The sequence below is a fragment of the Pseudophryne corroboree genome, chromosome 4 (assembly GCF_028390025.1).
Source record: "Pseudophryne corroboree isolate aPseCor3 chromosome 4, aPseCor3.hap2, whole genome shotgun sequence".
Taxonomy (NCBI): Eukaryota; Metazoa; Chordata; class Amphibia; order Anura; family Myobatrachidae; genus Pseudophryne; species Pseudophryne corroboree.
In genome coordinates, this window is record NC_086447.1 from 396,552,921 (window position 1) to 396,573,173 (window position 20,253).

A 20,253-nucleotide genomic window follows, 5' to 3' on the forward strand; every position below is an offset into this window, starting at 1 on the left:
CTGGCTGACGGGCAGCCCAGGCTCTTTTGGGCTTCGGCTTACAAGGTTTGGAAGTGCAGGCCTGCTTATGGTACGCCTGAACTTTTGCTTTACCTGAAGGACGAAAGGGGCGAAAGGACGTACCTTTAGCCTTCGACACAGAAGGAGTGGTATTAGGCAGACAGGCAGTTTTGGCAGTAGCCAAGTCAGCCACATCTTATTTAAGTCCTCCCCAAACAGAATATCCCCCTTGAAAGGGAGTACCTCCAGGGTTTTTCTAGAGTCCAGATCCACAGACCAGGATCTCAGCCACAGTATCCGGCGAGCCAGGACTGACGTAGTAGAGGCCTTGGCTGCTAGGATACCAGCATCAGAAGCCGCCTCTTTAATATATCGAGAAGCTGTGACAATATATGACAAGCATTGTCTAGCATGGTCAGAAGAGATTTCAGCTTCTAACTCCAAGGCCCATGCTTCAATAGCCTCTGCAGCCCATGTAGCTGCAATAGTGGGCCTTTGTGCAGCACCCGTGAGGGTGTAAATCGCTTTCAGACAACCCTCCACACGTTTATCCGTAGGCTCTTTTAGAGACGTGACGGTAGTGACAGGTAGAGCTGAGGAAACCAACATCCTAGCCACATGTGAGTCTACTGGAGATGGCGTTTCCCAATTTATAGACAGCTCTGGCACGAGGGGATAGCGAGCCAGCATCTTCTTTTGAGGCACAAACTTCGTACCCGGGTTTTCCCAGGGTTCCTGACGTATATCCACTAGGTGGTCAGAGTGAGGTAAAACTTGCTTAACCACCTTCTGACGCTTGAACCTATCTGGTTTCTTAGGAGGGACGGATGGCTCGGGACCATCCGTAATCTGCAGAATTAACTTAATAGCCTCCAAAAGATCAGGAACATCCACATATGAACTACCCTCCCCATCAGCCGTATCTGAGTCAGAAACTGAGGGGTCAGTAAATGTGCCGTCTTCATCAGACGAGGTGTCAGTGACAGCAGTGGATTGTGAGGAGATAAGCGCTCGCTTAGAGGACCTCTTGGACTTAGGCGAGCGTTGGTCAGACTTTTTAGTAGTCAAGGACTGGTTCAACTTCTTCAACTGAGCAGAAAAATCGTCCGCCCACGGCGGTTTAGCTGCAGGGACCACACACGGTTGTACCGGCATTGGGGGTCCCATAGGGGGAGTTAGTTTATGAACTAGCGTATGCAGAAGCGTGGAAAAAGCGGCCCACGGTGGGTCAGTATGTGCCTCCGTTGCCACAGTCCCACTGGGGGCAAAGAGCCCCCAGAACTAGAGCCCACAGCTGCTATATTCTCCTCATATGGCCCCGTGGTGTCAGCAACACCAGAACCGTTACCCTCAGAAGCAGACATGATATAACTTGCAGTATAAGGTTAACACAGTACAATTATCAGCAGCACTATACCTCTGAACCCAAACCCCTGCGCAGTGTAGTCAGGAGAGATATGGTGACTAAATCACAGAGAAAAATACGTAATACAGTATATCTTTGTGAAAATCCTATATTAGATAACACCTGACGCACCAAGCCCCCTCAGGTTATGGAATATAGGGATAGCAGGTTGAGTGAAAGACACAAAATGGACACCACTCAGCTATCAAATGCACACACAGAAAGTCACAGTTTGTACAATACAGAGGTTATTACTGACAATAATACTGCACTGGACTAGCTTACACAGCTATATAACAATAGATATAACAGTACACAGTAAGAACTGGATGTATATCACAGGGTAATTGTACTATATAACCCTGACTAAGTGCACTCTTTCTTAACACTGACTAAAAAGGCAGGTAGAATACTTAAGTGTCATGTAAAGGCACAGCGCTGACAACCAGGCGGCTTTACATAGGAGGATTTGCCCAAGCAGTCCCAGGAACAGTAAGCTGAGGTATAATGGCGCCGCAGACACTGACAGGGAGTGAGGAAAAGACAGATATGCAGCTCCAGGGCAGGAACACTTGCTAAAAATGGCGCCCTGGGGCTGGGGCTTCAGGTCTAAGCCTTATCCCCTCTGCTGGCAAAACCACCGGGTACTGTGGGCGATATAAGAATTGGTTTAGAGAGAAAACCTGATCTGCGCCCATGCCCTGGTGATCTAGTGGGATTGCCTGTATCCACAGTGTCCACGGCCAGCGCGCGCGGCCCGCCTCCCACTGACCACGCCGGATCGTGATAAAGACCGGGTCCCGCAAGCGGGACCCACTTACCACCTCCCGAAGCGCGGCCACGCGATCCTGGTGAGCCCCAGCCGTGTGTGTCTAAAGTGAAGAAAACCGGAGCCTCCGCTGTAGGTACCCGGCAACCAGGGCTCGGGCGTGTACAGCGCCGCTGGGGAGAGCTGGAGCTGCAGCAGGCAATGTCTACTGACATCCAGCACAATCTGTGCCTCTGCTGCAGCCCTTGTAGTCTTCTTTTTTCCTCAGAAAAAGCTTTTTCTAGAGCTGCTGTGAGCAGCTCTTCCTGTCACATGCTTGTACTGCAAGCACCAACTACAAACTGAGCTCCTGTGCACGGAGGCGGGGTGATATAGGAGCCGGCGCTATGTATCTTGGGAAGAAGGTCAAAGCTTTTGAGCCTGTTGACGCTTCAGATCAAGATCCTACTCTACACCCCTATGTCTATCCTTGTGGAGCCCAGTGTACCCCGCAGCAGAAACAACCAATAAGATTCTGTCTACCATTTTCTAGGATTCAATAGAGAAATGATAGCTAGAATCAGATTGGTTGCTATGGGCAACACCACCATTTTTCATTTTTATAAACTATAGTAAATCTACACCCTGGTTCCTTATTCCCGGTGTAAAAGTTTTTCACTTGCAAGAGAGCCCTGGCCAGGTGATTATTTGTGTTTTTGTATATAACAACTTATTTTCCTATTTTGTAACTGGTGAGGGAGAAGGGTGAGGGAGAGGTTAGTGTTGCTCTGGCAGTAAGGAGGCCCCGACATTTAAGGGGCAGTGACATAATGGGGGTTACTGATAATGTTGTGCCTAGGGACAGCCTGACCCCTAAATTTGCAGCTGATATCAGTGACATTTGTACCATGTTGTGATGCCTCTTCAGAAGCTTTACTGTTTGAGGTTTTATTTTTTTCCCCTTTATACAATATCAATAAAAAAGAACACATCATAAAAAAAACCCATATATGTATATATAAATATATATAATAGCACTGTCTCCCTGGCACTATGAGTAGTTTGCACCGGTACCCTCCTGGAGGGTGAAATGCTCACAAATAGATTTCAATGTACTGGCGGCACTCAGAGGCTTGAAAAACATGAAAAGACTATTTTTCAGGGTGTATTTATTAATGTGACCTTTCCTCATGTCTTGATAAATTCCCTATCTGCCCATTCTCTGCACCATTAGCGTCATTGATTTGTTTTTATTTCTGTGAATAAGTTGTGCCTTGGTGTATTCCAATGTTATACTAGCAAAGGTTTTCCTTTACTTTCCTGATAACAGTTCAATGGGGGTCTTTCAGATGCCCCTGCAGCCATCATTGCAGAGTACCAATTTTCTGTACTTTGTGCATGCGCAGGACCTGTTCTACGTGTGTGTGACTGATCCTGCAGCACAGGACACAGAGCAGCAGCAGACTGTCAGTGTTTGACAGTCTGCTGCCATTCGGGATCGGGTAAGATGCAGCAAAGGCCTCTGTTTGTCAAAAAAGAGGAGTATTACCGACATTTAGAGGGTGGGAAGAGGTCAAGGATCTCCGTTGTAGGACGGATTATTTCCTGGCCTCTGTGACAGGTGGATTACGCGGTGCCGTAAACTGCTCTAGGACACAGGTCAGATCACTACTTCAGCAGGAGGCATCTACTTGTAATAGACACCTACTGCTGCATCACCATACAGCGCTATCACTGCTGGCACCGCACCCGAATGACCCTCCATGTTCGCTTTAGAGCAATCCATGTACTATTATCCTAGAGACAGACACAAGATGTATCTTAGCATTCTCACACGTCTCAACTGGGAGATCAGATGAGGACAATACACAGTTTATGTTTGCTAACCTTGCGCCATTTAATCGTATTATCTGACATTTTCCAGCGTAACATGAAAGAGAATAAAGACTGAGCTATACTATATGTATTGTATTATGGTACAGCTCTCTTTTTGGCTAAACAGTAATGTATACTGTACTTCTAAAAAGCAGATGACTCTGTGTCCAGCTGAGAATCAGGTCTTACGCAGCTGGTCCTACTGATGGATTTATAGCAGTCTGACACATTAGTGGAATTTGGGCCTAATTCAGTATGAGTTGTAGTTTTGCGATAAATTGCAAAACTACAACTCCTTTCTCTAGCATGCGGGGGGCCGCCCAGCACAGGGAACGGTCGCCCCACATGCCGGGTCCCCACTGAAATGTGAGAGCATTGCTGTTGCATCTATGGGTTGCAGTGGCTGGGCCGCCATGTTTTGGGTTGCAGTAGCTGCGTGTGACATCACGAGCTGCCACCGCGTCCCACCCTGCAAACGGTCCGGGCATGCCTCCATTGTTCCAGACCATGCCTCCCCCCAACGCTGCGTTGCCACCTCTAAAACGCTGCATGGACACCCCGTACTCACCGGGACTTAGATTGTGTACGCAGTTTAAGTCCTCGCGCATGCGTGCAGCGGTGTGCACACAGGCGGAGAAAACACTGAATAGTGATTTCCGCACTTCTACGATCAACACTGAATCGGGTCCTTAGTGCCATAGGGGTTTATTAAGAGTTAATCGCAAAAACTCTAATTGTTCTACTCACATGTTGGGGGCCGTCCAGCACAGAGCAAGGCCATCCAGCTTGTGGGATGCCGCCGTGTGATATGATTGCAATTCAATTGTAATCGCATCGCGGAAACTTCAAATAGAGGTTGACCCCTGCCTACCACCAACATGTTTCCAATCGCAGGAAATTCAGGCGACGTCATTGGCCGGCCCCGAAAACAGCCATGATGTTTCCTGCTCTCCCCGCCCCCCCTCCCCCCAATGCTGCATAGCCGCCCCCGGACGCCCGTCACCTTTTGGGATGCGATCGCATAGTGAACAGTCGCGCACTCGCACTACAGCTGTGTGCGGACCCTGCAGGACGCGCACGTGCATGTGATCATAGTGGCTGAGTCCCACTCTGAATAAGGCCCATAGTTTGAATAAAGTAGTAAAATAACATAGCACAATAAGCCTCTGCATTTGAAAACTGTTTTACAATGTAATACTGAAATCATGACCGCGATAAAAAGTAGATCCCAATACTAACAAGATAGCATTACCCATGTGCTATGAGGGGAAACGTTAGCTAATATGGGGGGTGTTTTCCTTTTGTGGAATACTCTTTGATACTGTCATGAGGCAAACAGAAAATGTGCAAGTTGTAGTAGATATGGAAACTGTTCTTTATAAAATATACTCCACCTATAATAACTGTATTGTTTACTGTTAGCTGCATTAGGCGCACCAAGTGATGAAAATGAAGATAATGTATAGTGACGATCTCACACATATAGTAGATTTGCACAGGTTTTATTTCATAGATTTCTGCAAGCAAAACTGATTTCATACAAAAGTTTTCTGATATAATGATACCATCCGCTCAAGCGAAAGTAACTGCACATATGCACCAAATGCTATTATTTCAACAGTATTTATAGTTCTATTAAGACAGAATCTCACAGACATAAATTAAATAAAAAAACCTAAAAAACACATAAAATATAATTTCTGGCAAGTGATTAAATACTTTCTGTGAGTTCTTTGAACTTAAAACTGTGTAAATAAATGCAGTGTGCATAATCCTGCCCCGGTGAATGGAGATACTGTAGTGTAAGCTTGGTACTGTATGCACGTCCAACCTTTTGCACTATTATAAATAGTTATGAGGTATTCTTAATTTGTATCTAATGAAGCAGTGTGTGGGATACTGTCCTTCCCTCTAGATTGCAGTTATAAATACATTCATCAACTGTTTTAGTTTATGTACTTTACACAAGTGTGACGTTAGTTTCATTTAATGTCCCTCAAGCATCTCCAAACTATAAGACAAACAAATGTTTGTAGATACAAATATGTGTAAAAAAACAAGACAAAACACACATATAAGGCCATCTGCAGGGTTAGAACCAAACGCTCGCATTATTCCACAATCATTTCTACATAATAATTTACATCTTACAACGTTAACAGGCAATGCACAATGAGAGATCTCTCCGCAACATGACACCCTATCTTTTTGTTGTCTTTGTCGCTAATTTGCTTATCGGTGACCGTCTTTGTGGAGTGGGAATTTTGGTAGGTTTGCCTGTTGAAGACCGTGAACTTGCCCGGGGAGAGGGCCTGCTGTCGTGAAGAATCTCGGTCATATCAGAACATACGGACTGGATTTCTGAGATGTCAAAGTCAGAGGCGTCACTACCCCGCCGGCTACTGGACCTACTCCAAGCCTTGCTTCCAGCTCTACTTGGAGTTTTTCGGTAATCTGTAGAAAGAAGGGTAACTATATAGTTACATTAGTTACGGTGCAGAACACATATATTACCATTTAATGTTATACATTCATAATATGACACCTGGTGTTGCAAAACATAGCAACCATGGTTTATACATACTTTCTAAACACCTGTATATGTACAGCCCATATTTGGAAGTGTCATTTTTCATATATATGAAACGTGCATCACCCCTATCACTGCACCTGTATTGTAGAGGACAGTAATGCTGGGGCACACCTTAGGACGGTAATGCTGGGGCACACCTTAGGACGGTAATGCTGGGGCACACCTTAGGACGGTAATGCTGGAGCACACCTTAAGACGGTAATGCTGGTGCAGAACCTTAGGACAGTAATGCTGGGGCAGAACCTTAGGACGGTAATGCTGGGGCACACCTTAGGACAGTAATGCTGGGGCACACCTTAGGACGGTAATGCTGGGGCACACCTTAGGACAGTAATGCTGGGGCAGAACCTTAGGACGGTAATGCTGGGGCACACCTTAGGATGGTAATGCTGGAGCACACCTTAGGACGGTAATGCTGGGGCACACCTTAGGACGGTAATGCTGGGGCACACCTTAGGACAGTAATGCTAGGGCAGAATCTTAGGACAGTAATGCTGGGGCACACCTTAGGACGGTAATGCTGGGGCACACCTTAGGACGGTAATGCTGGGGCACCCCTTAGGACAGTAGTGCTGGGGCACCCCTTAGGACAGTAATGCTGGGGCACACCTTAGGACAGTAATGCTAGGGCAGAACCTTAGGACAAAAATGCTAGGGCAGAACCTTAGGACAGTAATGCTGGGGCACACCTTAGGACGGTAATGCTGGGGCACACCTTAGGACGGTAATGCTGGGGCACCCCTTAGGACGGTAGTGCTGGGGCACCCCTTAGGACGGTAATGCTGGGGCACACCTTAGGACAGTAATGCTAGGGCAGAACCTTAGGACAGTAATGCTAGGGCAGAACCTTAGGACAGTAATGCTGGGGCACACCTTAGGACGGTAATGCTGGGGCACACCTTAGGACGGTAATGCTGGGGCACACCTTAGGATAGTAATGCTAGGGCAGAACCTTAGGACAGTAATGATGGGGCACACCTTAGGACGGTAATGCAGGAGCACACCTTAGGACGGTAATGCTGGAGCACACCTTAGGACGGTAATGCTGGGGCACACCTTAGGACGGTAATGCTGGAGCACACCTTAGGACGGTAATGCTGGGGCACACCTTAGGATAGTAATGCTAGGGCAGAACCTTAGGACAGTAATGCTGGTGCACACCTTAGGACGGTAATGCTGGGGCACACCTTAGGACGGTAATGCTGGGGCACACCTTAGGATAGTAATGCTAGGGCAGAACCTTAGGACAGTAATGCTGGGGCACACCTTAGGACGGTAATGCAGGAGCACACCTTAGGACGGTAATGCTGGAGCACACCTTAGGACGGTAATGCTGGGGCACACCTTAGGACAGTAATTCTGGGGCACACCTTAGGACGGTAATGCTGGGGCACACCTTAGGACAGTAATGCTAGGGCAGAATCTTAGGACAGTAATGCTGGGGCACACCTTAGGACGGTAATGCTGGAGCACACCTTAGGACGGTAATGCTGGGGCACCCCTTAGGACGGTAATGCTGGGGCACCCCTTAGGACGGTAGTGCTGGGGCACCCCTTAGGACGGTAATGTTGGGGCACACCTTAGGACAGTAATGCTAGGGCAGAACCTTAGGACAAAAATGCTAGGGCAGAACCTTAGGACAGTAATGCTGGGGCACACCTTAGGACGGTAATGCTGGGGCACACCTTAGGACGGTAATGCTGGGGCACCCCTTAGGACAGTAGTGCTGGGGCACCCCTTAGGACGGTAATGCTGGGGCACACCTTAGGACAGTAATGCTAGGGCAGAACCTTAGGACAGTAATGCTGGGGCACACCTTAGGACGGTAATGCTGGGGCACACCTTAGGACGGTAATGCTGGGGCACACCTTAGGACAGTAATGCTAGGGCAGAACCTTAGGACGGTAATGCTGGGGCACACCTTAGGACGGTAATGCTGGAGCACACCTTAGGACGGTAATGCTGGAGCACACCTTAGGACGGTAATGCTGGGTCACACCTTAGGACAGTAATTCTGGGGCACACCTTAGGACAGTAATTCTGGGGCACACCTTAGGACGGTAATGCTGGGGCACACCTTAGGACGGTAATGCTGCCGCACACCTTAGGACGGTAATGCTGGGGCACACCTTACTAAAGGCATACTAATACCAGTGAGAAGCATTTGTGTAATAAATAAGCTATTAAATATTATTATTATTATTATTATTATTATTACTACAGGTTGAGTATCCCATATCCAAATATTCCGAAATACGGAATATTCCGAAATACGGAATTTTTTGAGTGAGAGTGAGATAGTGAAATCTTTGTTTTCTGATGGCTCAATGTACACAAACTTTGTTTAATACACAAAGTTATTAAAAATATTGTATTAAATGACCTTCAGGCTGTGTGTATAAGGTGTATATGAAACATAAATGAATTGTGTGAATGTACACACATTTTGTTTAATGCACAAAGTTATTAAAAATATTAGCTAAAATTACCTTCAGGCTGTGTGTATAAGGTGTATATGAAACATTCTGTGCTTACTTAGACTCGGGTCCCATCGCCATGATATCTCATTATGGTATGCAATTATTCCAAAATACGGAAAAATCCGATATCCAAAATATTTCTGGTACCGAGCATTTTGGATAAGGGATACTAAACCTGTATTACTGTTATTATTATAAATCTAAATAGTCACACACAGGTATGGAATCAGTTTGTGTGATTTTGTAAGACATACAGACATGATCATCTGCTGTTTCTTGATACAGGGCTCTAAGGAGATACCCAACAAGTTGGAAAGCCTTGATTCACAGATTCTGACCCAAAAATGATCATAATCCGTGAGTCAGACATTTTTTAACATGCCATATTTTGCGGATCCCCCGACAGATTGCTGATCATTGGAGTTTGTAATTGGCCCAAAGATGTTTGGCCCACATTACTCAATGTCATTGATGCAGTGGTGTCATTAGTGTGGGTGTCACCCAGTGCACCTACTCACCCTGTCACTCCCCATTGTAGGACTTCTTCTGCGTGCCAAAGGTGTGTGCACTCGTGGAATGGGGTGTGACCTCATGTCAATGAAGCAACCCCCACCCCCACTGCATGATATATTTTGGGGGTGTATGCTGAGTTTCATACCCTAGTGTTCATCAAGTCAGGGGCTTGCAAACCAGCCCATAGCCTCTCCGTGTTCTCATTGCCTCTCAGTGACACCATCCCAGAGGGTCACACCAAAGTCATCCCCTAGGATGGTGTCACCTGGTACGGCCCAAACTTCTGTACCCACCTAGTGATGGCTCATCTCATGCACGGTGACTAAGGTTTTGACATACAATAAATATTGTACTATCTTTGTGAAAGTGTTCCGTGTTCCACTTACAATTCAAACACTGACTAAAATTAAATTGTTATCAATCTTTTTTAGGACCATAGAAAATATTTAGGAAGTCTCATTTATAGTAAATGCCTCCTGAGACTAAGAAAGTATGAAAGAAATGTGTTTCAGGCAATGAAAAACTATATATTATCAAATCTCTTACCTGCAAACTGTGTTCTCACTTTGGTGGCTGCTGTTGTTAATAAACTACTGTCCTCTGCAGAATTAAACCCTTTCCCTGAAAGGTAACCTGGAAGCCTTAATTTGCTCCCTTGGATAGGAGTTCCCTGTGTCAGATAAACAGAATATGTAATGTAAGCACATTGTCTCGGGCAATATAAACTCCTACTGTACTGACAAGCATAAAAAGGCAGCTAAATGTACAAGAAATCTTAAACCAAAATCACCAAGAATATAATAATATTTGCATAATATATATGTAAAACTTTCCAAGTTATAATACTGACACTATAGATGTTTTGTTATGCATCTGAGTTATACAGTACTTCTCTGCTACCATCTACAAACGGGGTTCGATCAGAATCTTGCATGCTAACATAACGCGGGAGAGCCGACAGGAAAACCTCACTGTTTTTGCTGCACCCCATACAGCTACAAACAGATATTAGCGAGGTTTTACCCAGATCTGTGCAGCCGTACATCATGTGAGGTTCTGATGGTACTTAACACTTCACTGAATGTCCCCTTAGACCATTGCACCTTATACTCTGAGTATGATAGTACAAATGCTTACCAATGCTTTTTAAGTTCCTTTCACATATTTATTTCAAAATAATACTTCATGCCCCCTCATCACTACCTTAGGATCTTTGCGTCCCCAATATACATTGTGCTCCTAAACTAAATACATGAACAGAACACTAATTTCCACACTTCCTCTCCTTGGTGACACGATACTTAGAATGTGATCTCATTGGTCTACACCACAGGTTCTCAAACTCGGTCCTCAGGACCCCACACAGTGCATGTTTTGCAGGTCTCCTCACAAAATCACAAGTGAACTAATTTGCTCCACCTGTGGACCTTTTCAAATGTGTCAGTGAGTAATTAATACACCTGTGCACATGCTGGGTTACCTGCAAACCATGCACTGTGTGGGGTCCTGAGGACCGAGTTTGAGAACCACTGGTCTACACTAATGAGCTCTGTAACTTTACACTGCTGTTTGATGTCAATATATGGTTCATTTACCTGTCATTTTACACCTGCTACTGGCTAAATGTCACAAGTCTGCTCTCTGCTTTATTCAGTGTATTACCTGATTGTACAGTATTTACTTTTATTATACCCAACAAAATTATCAACAGCAGGTTAAGATCATAATCTAAACAACGGAGAATACACACAAATATACAGCACATTAGTTTTTACAATGAAGTTTAAGAAGGAAAAAAATCAAATGTCCAGTCATATTAAAAGAAGACATAGAAGAAATTAAAAAAATATAAAAATTATAAAGTAGAACATGAGAAGAGATTATAGTTGAGCACCAGTTAAACAGGGTGTTAGCGTGCAAGGTAGGACTCTCAGTGAAATAGTGATGGCGGTTAGTGAGCTCATTCAGCAGTTGTGATTGGGAGAGAAGACACAACTGGATGCTCTGTCTGTACTATACCTCATCAGATGATAGTCTGTGTTCTGGGAACTCAGGACTCTTACAAGGAGTTGATGTTTTGCTGTTTGTCAACCAAGGTTTACCATAATTGCGTGTTATATGGAGGGGTGTCTGTATGAAACAATGGCAAGTCAATTCATGTATTGTCACTCTGGGCAGTAGAGGGGCTGTAATCCATACGGAAGACTGGCATATTATGGCCGTCTGCTTACCGCACCTGGGCCTACAGCCCAACCTCTCACAACCATGTTTCATTTAGTAATGAATAACATTAACCCGCATGTACAGCATTGTATCATAAAATAAACATAGCAAAACAATACTTGCCAGTTACCCAGACTTTGCAAAGAGAGACTACCATTTGAGAAAATGCAGAAAAAGTGTAATTATAGAATTGAATGGCTTTATTAATACTGCAGCAAAGAACTCTAAACATTCCTGTATGTGGGTTTTATACGTTCTACATAAGTAATGAGTATGTGTGACAATGTCCATACATTGGCTCAGATGGGGATATTGAAATGACATGTGACTGCAGCACATTCAGCAGTGTTAAATATCACCCACCACAATTGCTACAGAATACAGATGTGTCCTCTCTGTTGATTAAAATGATATGCAGCATGCCTATATTCTGTGTGTGACTGTGACTGTATTTGCATATATAGGCATGCTGACTATCATTTTAATCAGCAGAAGCTGGTTGTGCGTTCTGTTACAATACTTTGCATCTAAGATGCATTTTCACAGAAAAGAATGGAGAAAAAAGACGCTGTGCGCTACCGAGTCACGCCATGGCATAGCGCGACTTCAAGGGCTGTTTAGCGTGACTGCAGCAAGAGGACACATCTGTATGTGCTATATGTCCTGCAAGTGTGTTGCATCTATAGATTTTTGCAGGGCAAGCCCAGCCTAGACATTTTGCTGTATACCCTAAAATGAGGCAGAAATGTTGGTGTTGTGGTTGGCATGACTTCTCATCCTGTAGATCTGTGGTTATAAATTAAATTCCAGATCAAGGACTAATCTGAGTAGAGTTTCTATATTTTCCCTGTGTTTGCATGGGTTTCTCAAGGAACTCCACTTTCTTAATACACTCCAACAACATACTGGTAGGCAGTGACGTTTATATAATGGGTGCAGTGCACACAGGCCCCTGGGTACAGAGGGGTCCCACACTGCACCCATTTCTTCTATACTTACCTTTCTGGCGTCCATTGGTGACTGTGTGTAGAGAGGAGGGGACCTGTGTGCAGTCTCCGTGTGTGGGACCCTCCCCCCTAGAGAGGAAGGGACCTGTGTGTAGTCTCCGTGTGTGGGACCCTCCCCCCTAGAGAGGAAGGGACCTGTGTGCAGTCTCCGTGTTTGGGACCCTCCCCCCTAGAGAGGAAGGGACCTGTGTGTAGTCTCCGTGTGTGGGATCCTCCCCCCTAGAGAAGAGGGGACCTGTGTGTAGTCTCTGTGTGTGGGACCCTCCCCCATAGAGAGGAGGGGACCTGTGTGTAGTCTCCATGTGTGGGCCCCCTCTTCTACCGTAGCTGGAAGCGCCGCTGCTGGTGCACTGAGCACTACAGACTCTGTAACAGTGTCAGAGTCTACAGCACCGTGCCATTTTTTTCTGAGTCCTGCGCATGGGCTGTAGACTATGGCACTGTGCCAGAGTCTCAGTGCTCAGAACGCTAACAGGAGAGGAGGGGGCCCACACACGAAGACTGCACACGGGTCCCTTCCTCTCTAGATACGCCTCTGCTGGTAGGTTAACTGGCTTCTGACAAAAAGATAACCCTTGTGTGGCCATGTGATAGGGAATATAGACTTAGAATTATGTGCATTTAGTTTAACCTGCAAAAGATAGCAGCTGTTTGCATCTACACATATAAAGGATAGCCATATCTGCATAATAAAATAGGTACTCTACCTTGGGTGTGGTAGTACCGGTGATCTGTGATGGATTGGCCTGAATATTTGGACTTGAGTTGGATCTATTGGGTGATGCGCCTCTAGAAGATGGTCTTGACCTACGACCCTTGGGCCGGAAAGGAGTCATACTTTGACTAATGCCCTCCGGTAGCATAAACTTTTCCCGCAACTCTAAGTTTGTTCTTCCTTTAGCTGCAAATAAGAAACATATTAGCCATACACACTTCCCAAACAAATCAAACTCTTGTGATGCAATGATTAGCACTTATGAGAACTACATGGAAACAGAAATAAAATGACTACACTATAGATATATATTGTGTTACCTTGGAGTAAATGACATATATGCAAAATCACCTTTGTACTCAAAATTAGGAAATTGTTACTAAATACTTTAGTTATTCTCTTTAAGATGGTGACATAAAATAGTTGAATGATATCTTAATGATAAGTGTAATAAATGCAAGTAGTGCACAGCAGGGCTTGACAATTTAAATCTAGGTGCCAGGATGAAAGTGTAGGAGCCAGACCACAGCCCCCCCCCCCCCTTCCCCCGCAGCCACATCAGTGAGAAGCTTAGCCCCCAGGCAACTATCCCCCATGGCCACACAACTAAGGAGGTGCACCCCTACGCAGCCACCTCCAAGCAAACAATACCCTACTGCCCTGTGGACACATCACTACCCCTCTGAAGCCACAATCTCTTATCGGAGAGCTCTATGTAGCCAAAGTTTGGAGATAGCAGACAGCGCAGACTGGGATGGACACTCAGCACATGCACAAATCACCACTGGGGCTACTGGGGCTGAAGAGGAGCTGTTTTTTTGTGAACACTTCATGGACCACATATAGTACATGTTCATCATACATATAGAGCGAGATTCAATTCTTTTCACCCCCTTCCACACCCGTTCTGTTTCTGCTGATGGGCATGCTATAATCATTTCAGCTCGCTACCCCCGGGGTAGCGAGAGCGCCCAACCCTTTACTCAGCTAAACCTGATTACTATGGGCGATAACAGGGATCACTTTAGAAAGGAGATTGGGCATGATATATCAATTGAATACTGCCCATAGAATCAGAGTTAATAGTGTGTTTCTTAAATCAATTATCCCTGGTGTAACAGGCACTAAAAGCTGGGGTGTAGGTGGAACGCACAGTGGATATACAATTAAGTAGAACTCAGCTGATGATTTGCAGATGGAATCTAGTACAAAATACATCTTTACATCTACATAATATCTGGATAATATCAGAAATGGGAAACTTTTCTAGGCACCTTTTATAGTATAACTTTTGAATGTACAGTATTTCCAAACAAGAGCAGATGGTGTGGGCAGTATGTGGTTATACTCCTTAGTGACAACATGCCAGCCCAGACCTTAATGACCCAACTTTGCCACAGTTTACCTACAGCTAAACATTATCCTGAAAAGAACATACAAATATTTCTGTAACAAAGGGTATGACAATGTGGAATATTTTCTGACAATATCAATGACAGTACATAAACTCAGTAAGTAGATAGAGCTACATTTTAAAATGAGTGTATAGAAGATATTAGTGTTCAACAATACTAAAATTGTAAGCTAAGGCAGGATTTACTAAAGGGTCCAAGACCCTTTAGTTACCCTTGGCATGAAGGGAAGCAATGCTCATGCTTGCTACACTGTTGTGTAGCTAGACCTTAAAGAAGAACTCCTCCAACAATTGAAAATGATAGTAACACCAGCCCATCATCAAATAGCAGACATGTAGGGTTCCGTTGACATGGACCCACTACCACCAGTCCTCCATGAAAGACTGATCCCTCAGCACCTTATCAATTCTCCTTTTCCTTTCATATACTGTATATAGCGCATTGAAGCACTCAATGGTCGCGGAGGTAGGAGAAGTGACCTTGGGTTAGGTGCTATAGCCAGGTCCCGGATACCAGACCCAAACAGTTTTACTAAATAGAATAATGGAAGTATTATATTTTAAGTTATCCGGGGAGTTGTCCTTTACAGGGTTGCAGGTTTGGCAAAATGTGGCTCAGTCATTGTTGGGTTACAAGTCCTAGCATGCCCTGGCCTTTTCTGCTTGGCAGGGCTGAAGGTTACCCACTGGAGAGCCAAGGTTTGTCTAAGCCTGCATCAATAATCCAAAGCCAAACATAAATGTTCAAACACAGATTATTTAAATAAAAAAACAAACTACAGCATGCATTATATGACAATGTAGTCTACTAAATATGAACACATATGATAGTTCTGAATGTTCACCTCACCATGCATGCTAATCACAGCAAAGTCCAAATGCTACAAGTAGGTGCCCACGAGTACAAAATAGAAAAACACAAAATGCATGCACTACACACAAAGTGGGAGAAAATGACTGACATAAAAATATACCAAAGCAAGTGAAAGGAATATGTGAAGAAAGAAAAGAAAGAGGGAGATATTTGCCAACCTATAAGAGGCTGAGTAGTAATTGAAGAGTTTGATTCCGAACGTAACATTTTACTTCCATGATGATGAACTAGGGAGAAATGACAGAATACCAGTCAAGTAAAATAAAGAAGGGTATTTAGTTAATAAGGTAAAGTAATAAAGAACTTATATAAGTAAAAAAAAGATACTAGAAAGAAAAAAGCTCCAGATATACAGTACAGTATACAGAAGGGAAGCACTAAAACCTTAAACAGTCCCTAAATGCCCTACACCTGGACCCATTGGATTGCTGTGATTAAGATTTTGCTCCAAAGTGAGGATGGATTATTACATTTGGTGTACTATCAGCGTTTCCATGTTCTACTGTAAAAGCCGTTTCTTGTTCTGTACATCTCATTGTAAGCTGAAAATATTAGTTTTATTCTGTACATGGCACATACTTGTATTCAAATAATGTAGTTGTTTGAACTTGAAAAGGTAGCTACAGTAGTATCCCAATCATAAAACAATATAACACAATAATAGGTGGTGAGGCCATAGCTTTCAAGGCCGACTTAATAATGTTTACCGTATGTATTAAACATTTTCTTTTGCTATTGTAATCATAGTAAATATTTCCAACTTGACACACATATGAGTAAAATAAAGACAAATTCCCAGGTTTATTCAGTTTCTTAAAAGGGACTAACATTTTTTATGCATATGTATATAGGAGAAGTTTAATTTAATGAATGGGAGTGTAAAAGATGTAGGAGGCTGGGCTGTGACCTGATTATTTCTTATACCCCTTTCAGACATAGGACCCGGGAATTTCCCTGTTTCAGACCCCGGATTTTCACCTCTGAAAAATCCCGGGTTTTTGCTGGGACCCCTTTCACACTAAACCTGAGACCTGGGAAATTCCCGGGTCGACCCCTTTCAGACATAAGCCTGGTCTGCCCTGGCAGCCAGGCTACTCTATTGTCACATGTCTTACACACACACAGACGTCACACTCGTACATTTACACACAAGTCTCACACATACACATGTCACACTCAAACACACACATACATGTAATATACACACACATGCCAAATATATATATATTTACTCACTCACTCACTCACTCCAACAGGCCGCCTCTCTGTTTTGTGGTTGCGCTGGCTGCTTCAGCTGCTCACAGCAGCACGGACTGCAGCAGCCGGCGAACGCCCCCTCTGAACTCCGGCCCCCTCCAGCCAGCCCCGCCAATCAGGTGCGACCTGGGAGTAAATTCCCGGGTTGCACCTTTCAGACCTAAGCCGGGTTGTCTTCCCGTGACTTGAGTCCCGGGAAAAACCCAGGTCAATTGCAGGGTTGGCGACCCGGATCACATTCCCGGGTCGGTGCCTTTCAGACATACCAAATTCCCGGGTTGATGCGCGTTCATGTGCAAAATCCCGGGAATTTGGAGCATGTCTGAAAGGGGTATTAGTGGCTGATGTCCCTACAGTACGTGTGCTTAGAAAGGAGTAGCAAGCATTAGAGGGAGGATTGAAAATCAGCACTATATAATAGTAATATCACACTTATTTTATATCGGTCCTGGTAACTATCTTATTTCTGCTTTTTTATGTTTATATTTTATATGTTTAGGTTTAATATTATTTTATAAAAACATATTATTTTAAATCATTGTGAACCATGCACAGGGCTCCTGAGTGTTCTGGATTTTAGTGGTCAGTGTGAAATTGCTACCTTAATTTATGTGCAGACTTGGTGCATAGGGTGTAATAGTGTTTGTGGGAATGGACACCTGCATTATTCTGAATACACTCAAAAGTCTGACTTACAAACCAAGGAGGGGGGGGGGTAATTCAGATCAGATCGCAGCAGCAAATTTGTTAGCTAATGGGTAAAACCATGTGCACTGCGGGGGGGTGGATATAACATGTGTATAGAGAGTTAGATTTGGGTGGGTTATATTGTTCCTGTGCAAGGTACTGTAAATAATAGCTGCTTTTTTTTACACTGCAATTTAGATTGCAGATTGAACACACCCCACCCAAATCTAACTCTCTCTGCACATGTTATATCTGCCTCTGCCTCAGCAGTGCACATGGGGGCTAATTCAGACCTGATCGCTAGGGTGTGTATTTGCATCCCTGCAATCAGGTAGTCGCCACCCACAGGGGGAGGGGGAATTCGCTGTGCAAGTGTGCGTTTGGATGTGTAGCAGAGCTGCACAAACTAATTTTGTGCACTCTCTACGCAGCCCAGGACTTACTCTTCCAGTGCGATGATCTGGGCCGGAGCCGACATCAGAAATCCTCCCTCCAAACGCCAGGTCCCTTCTGCGTTTTTCCGGACACTCCTTGAAAACTGTTAGTTGCCACCCACCAACGCCCTCTTCCTGTCAATCTCCTTGCAATTGCCGTTGCGTTTGGAATTTTCGCACCATCACGTCGCTGCGCGGTGATCCCCATTGCTGCGGTCCATCATGCCTGCGCATTGCGGTGCATATGCATGCGCAGTTGAGACCTAATCGCCCGCCGGCGCTGTGCGAAAACGCACAGCAGCAATCGGTTCTGAATTAGCCCCATGGTTTGGCCCATTAGCAAACAAATTTGCTGCTGCGACCAGATCTGAATTAGGCCCTTGGAGCCAAGCATGCTTCTTGATTTGCACAAGTGCAACGAGGAACCTGGCATGAGGCTTGTGGTGGCACTGACAGAGAAGCATATTTTACAGCAAAGGGAGGAGATTACTGGAGTGGAGGGTAGGTGTTTCTAGTATAGTACAAAGTAGGCACAACGATGTTATTTGGCAGACCTATACAGAAATGGGATTCCATTTTGCAGAGCTAGATTATTGTAATGAGATAAAAGGTGGAGAAAATAAGAATTTACTTACCGATAATTCTATTTCTCATAGTCCGTAGTGGATGCTGGGAACTCCGTAAGGACCATGGGGAATAGCGGCTCCGCAGGAGACTGGGCACAAAAGTAAAAGCTTTAGGACTACCTGGTGTGCACTGGCTCCTCCCCCTATGACCCTCCTCCAAGCCTCAGTTAGGATACTGTGCCCGGACGAGCGTACACAATAAGGAAGGATTTTGAATCCCGGGTAAGACTCATACCAGCCACACCAATCACACTGTACAACCTGTGATCTGAACCCAGTTAACAGCATGATAACAGAGGAGCCTCTGAAAAGATGGCTCACAACAATAATAACCCGATTTTTGTAACAATAACTATGTACAAGTATTGCAGACAATCCGCACTTGGGATGGGCGCCCAGCATCCACTACGGACTATGAGAAATAGAATTATCGGTAAGTAAATTCTTATTTTCTCTGACGTCCTAGTGGATGCTGGGAACTCCGTAAGGACCATGGGGATTATACCAAAGCTCCCAAACGGGCGGGAGAGTGCGGATGACTCTGCAGCACCGAATGAGAGAACTCCAGGTCCTCCTCAGCCCAGGTATCAAATTTGTAGAATTTAGCAAACGTGTTTGCCCCTGACCAAGTAGCTGCTCGGCAAAGTTGTAAAGCCGAGACCCCTCGGGCAGCCGCCCAAGATGAGCCCACTTTCCTTGTGGAATGGGCTTTTACAGATTTTGGCTGTGGCAGGCCTGCCACAGAATGTGCAAGCTGAATTGTACTACAAATCCAACGAGCAATAGTCTGCTTAGAAGCAGGAGCACCCAGCTTGTTGGGTGCATACAGGATAAACAGCGAGTCAGATTTTCTGACTCCAGCCGTCCTGGAAACATATATTTTCAGGGCCCTGACTACGTCCAGCAACTTGGAGTCCTCCAAGTCCCTAGTAGCCGCAGGTACCACAATAGGCTGGTTCAAGTTAAACGCTGAAACCACCTTAGGGAGAAATTGAGGACGAGTCCTCAATTCTGCCCTGTCCGTATGAAAAATTAGGTAAGGGCTTTTATAGGATAAAGCCGCCAATTCTGAGACACGCCTGGCTGACGCCAGGGCTAACAGCATTACCACTTTCCATGTGAGATATTTTAAGTCCACAGTGGTGAGTGGTTCAAACCAATGTGATTTTAGGAACCCCAAAACTACATTGAGATCCCAAGGTGCCACTGGAGGCACAAAAGGAGGCTGTATATGCAGTACCCCCTTGACAAACGTCTGAACTTCAGGAACTGAAGCCAGTTCTTTCTGGAAGAAAATCGACAGGGCCGAAATTTGAACCTTAATGGACCCTAATTTTAGGCCCATAGACAGTCCTGTTTGCAGGAAATGCAGGAAACGACCCAGTTGAAATTCCTCTGTAGG

At 44.9% G+C, this 20,253-nt stretch overlaps 1 protein-coding gene across 1 annotated transcript in view; it reads right to left on the reverse strand.

Moving 5' to 3' along the window:
• Positions 1-5,514: 5,514 nt before the first annotated feature.
• Positions 5,515-20,253, reverse strand: part of DST (dystonin) — a 1,076,884-nt gene continuing 1,062,145 nt past the window's right edge. The window contains exons 92-95 of the mRNA XM_063919308.1: positions 13,552-13,745; positions 11,634-11,744; positions 10,161-10,284; positions 5,515-6,482 (exon numbers count right to left, since the gene is read on the reverse strand). Of these exons, the coding sequence (XP_063775378.1) occupies positions 6,229-6,482; positions 10,161-10,284; positions 11,634-11,744; positions 13,552-13,745 (683 nt within the window). The 3' untranslated portion in view covers positions 5,515-6,228. The remainder of the gene's footprint in view (positions 6,483-10,160; positions 10,285-11,633; positions 11,745-13,551; positions 13,746-20,253) is intronic.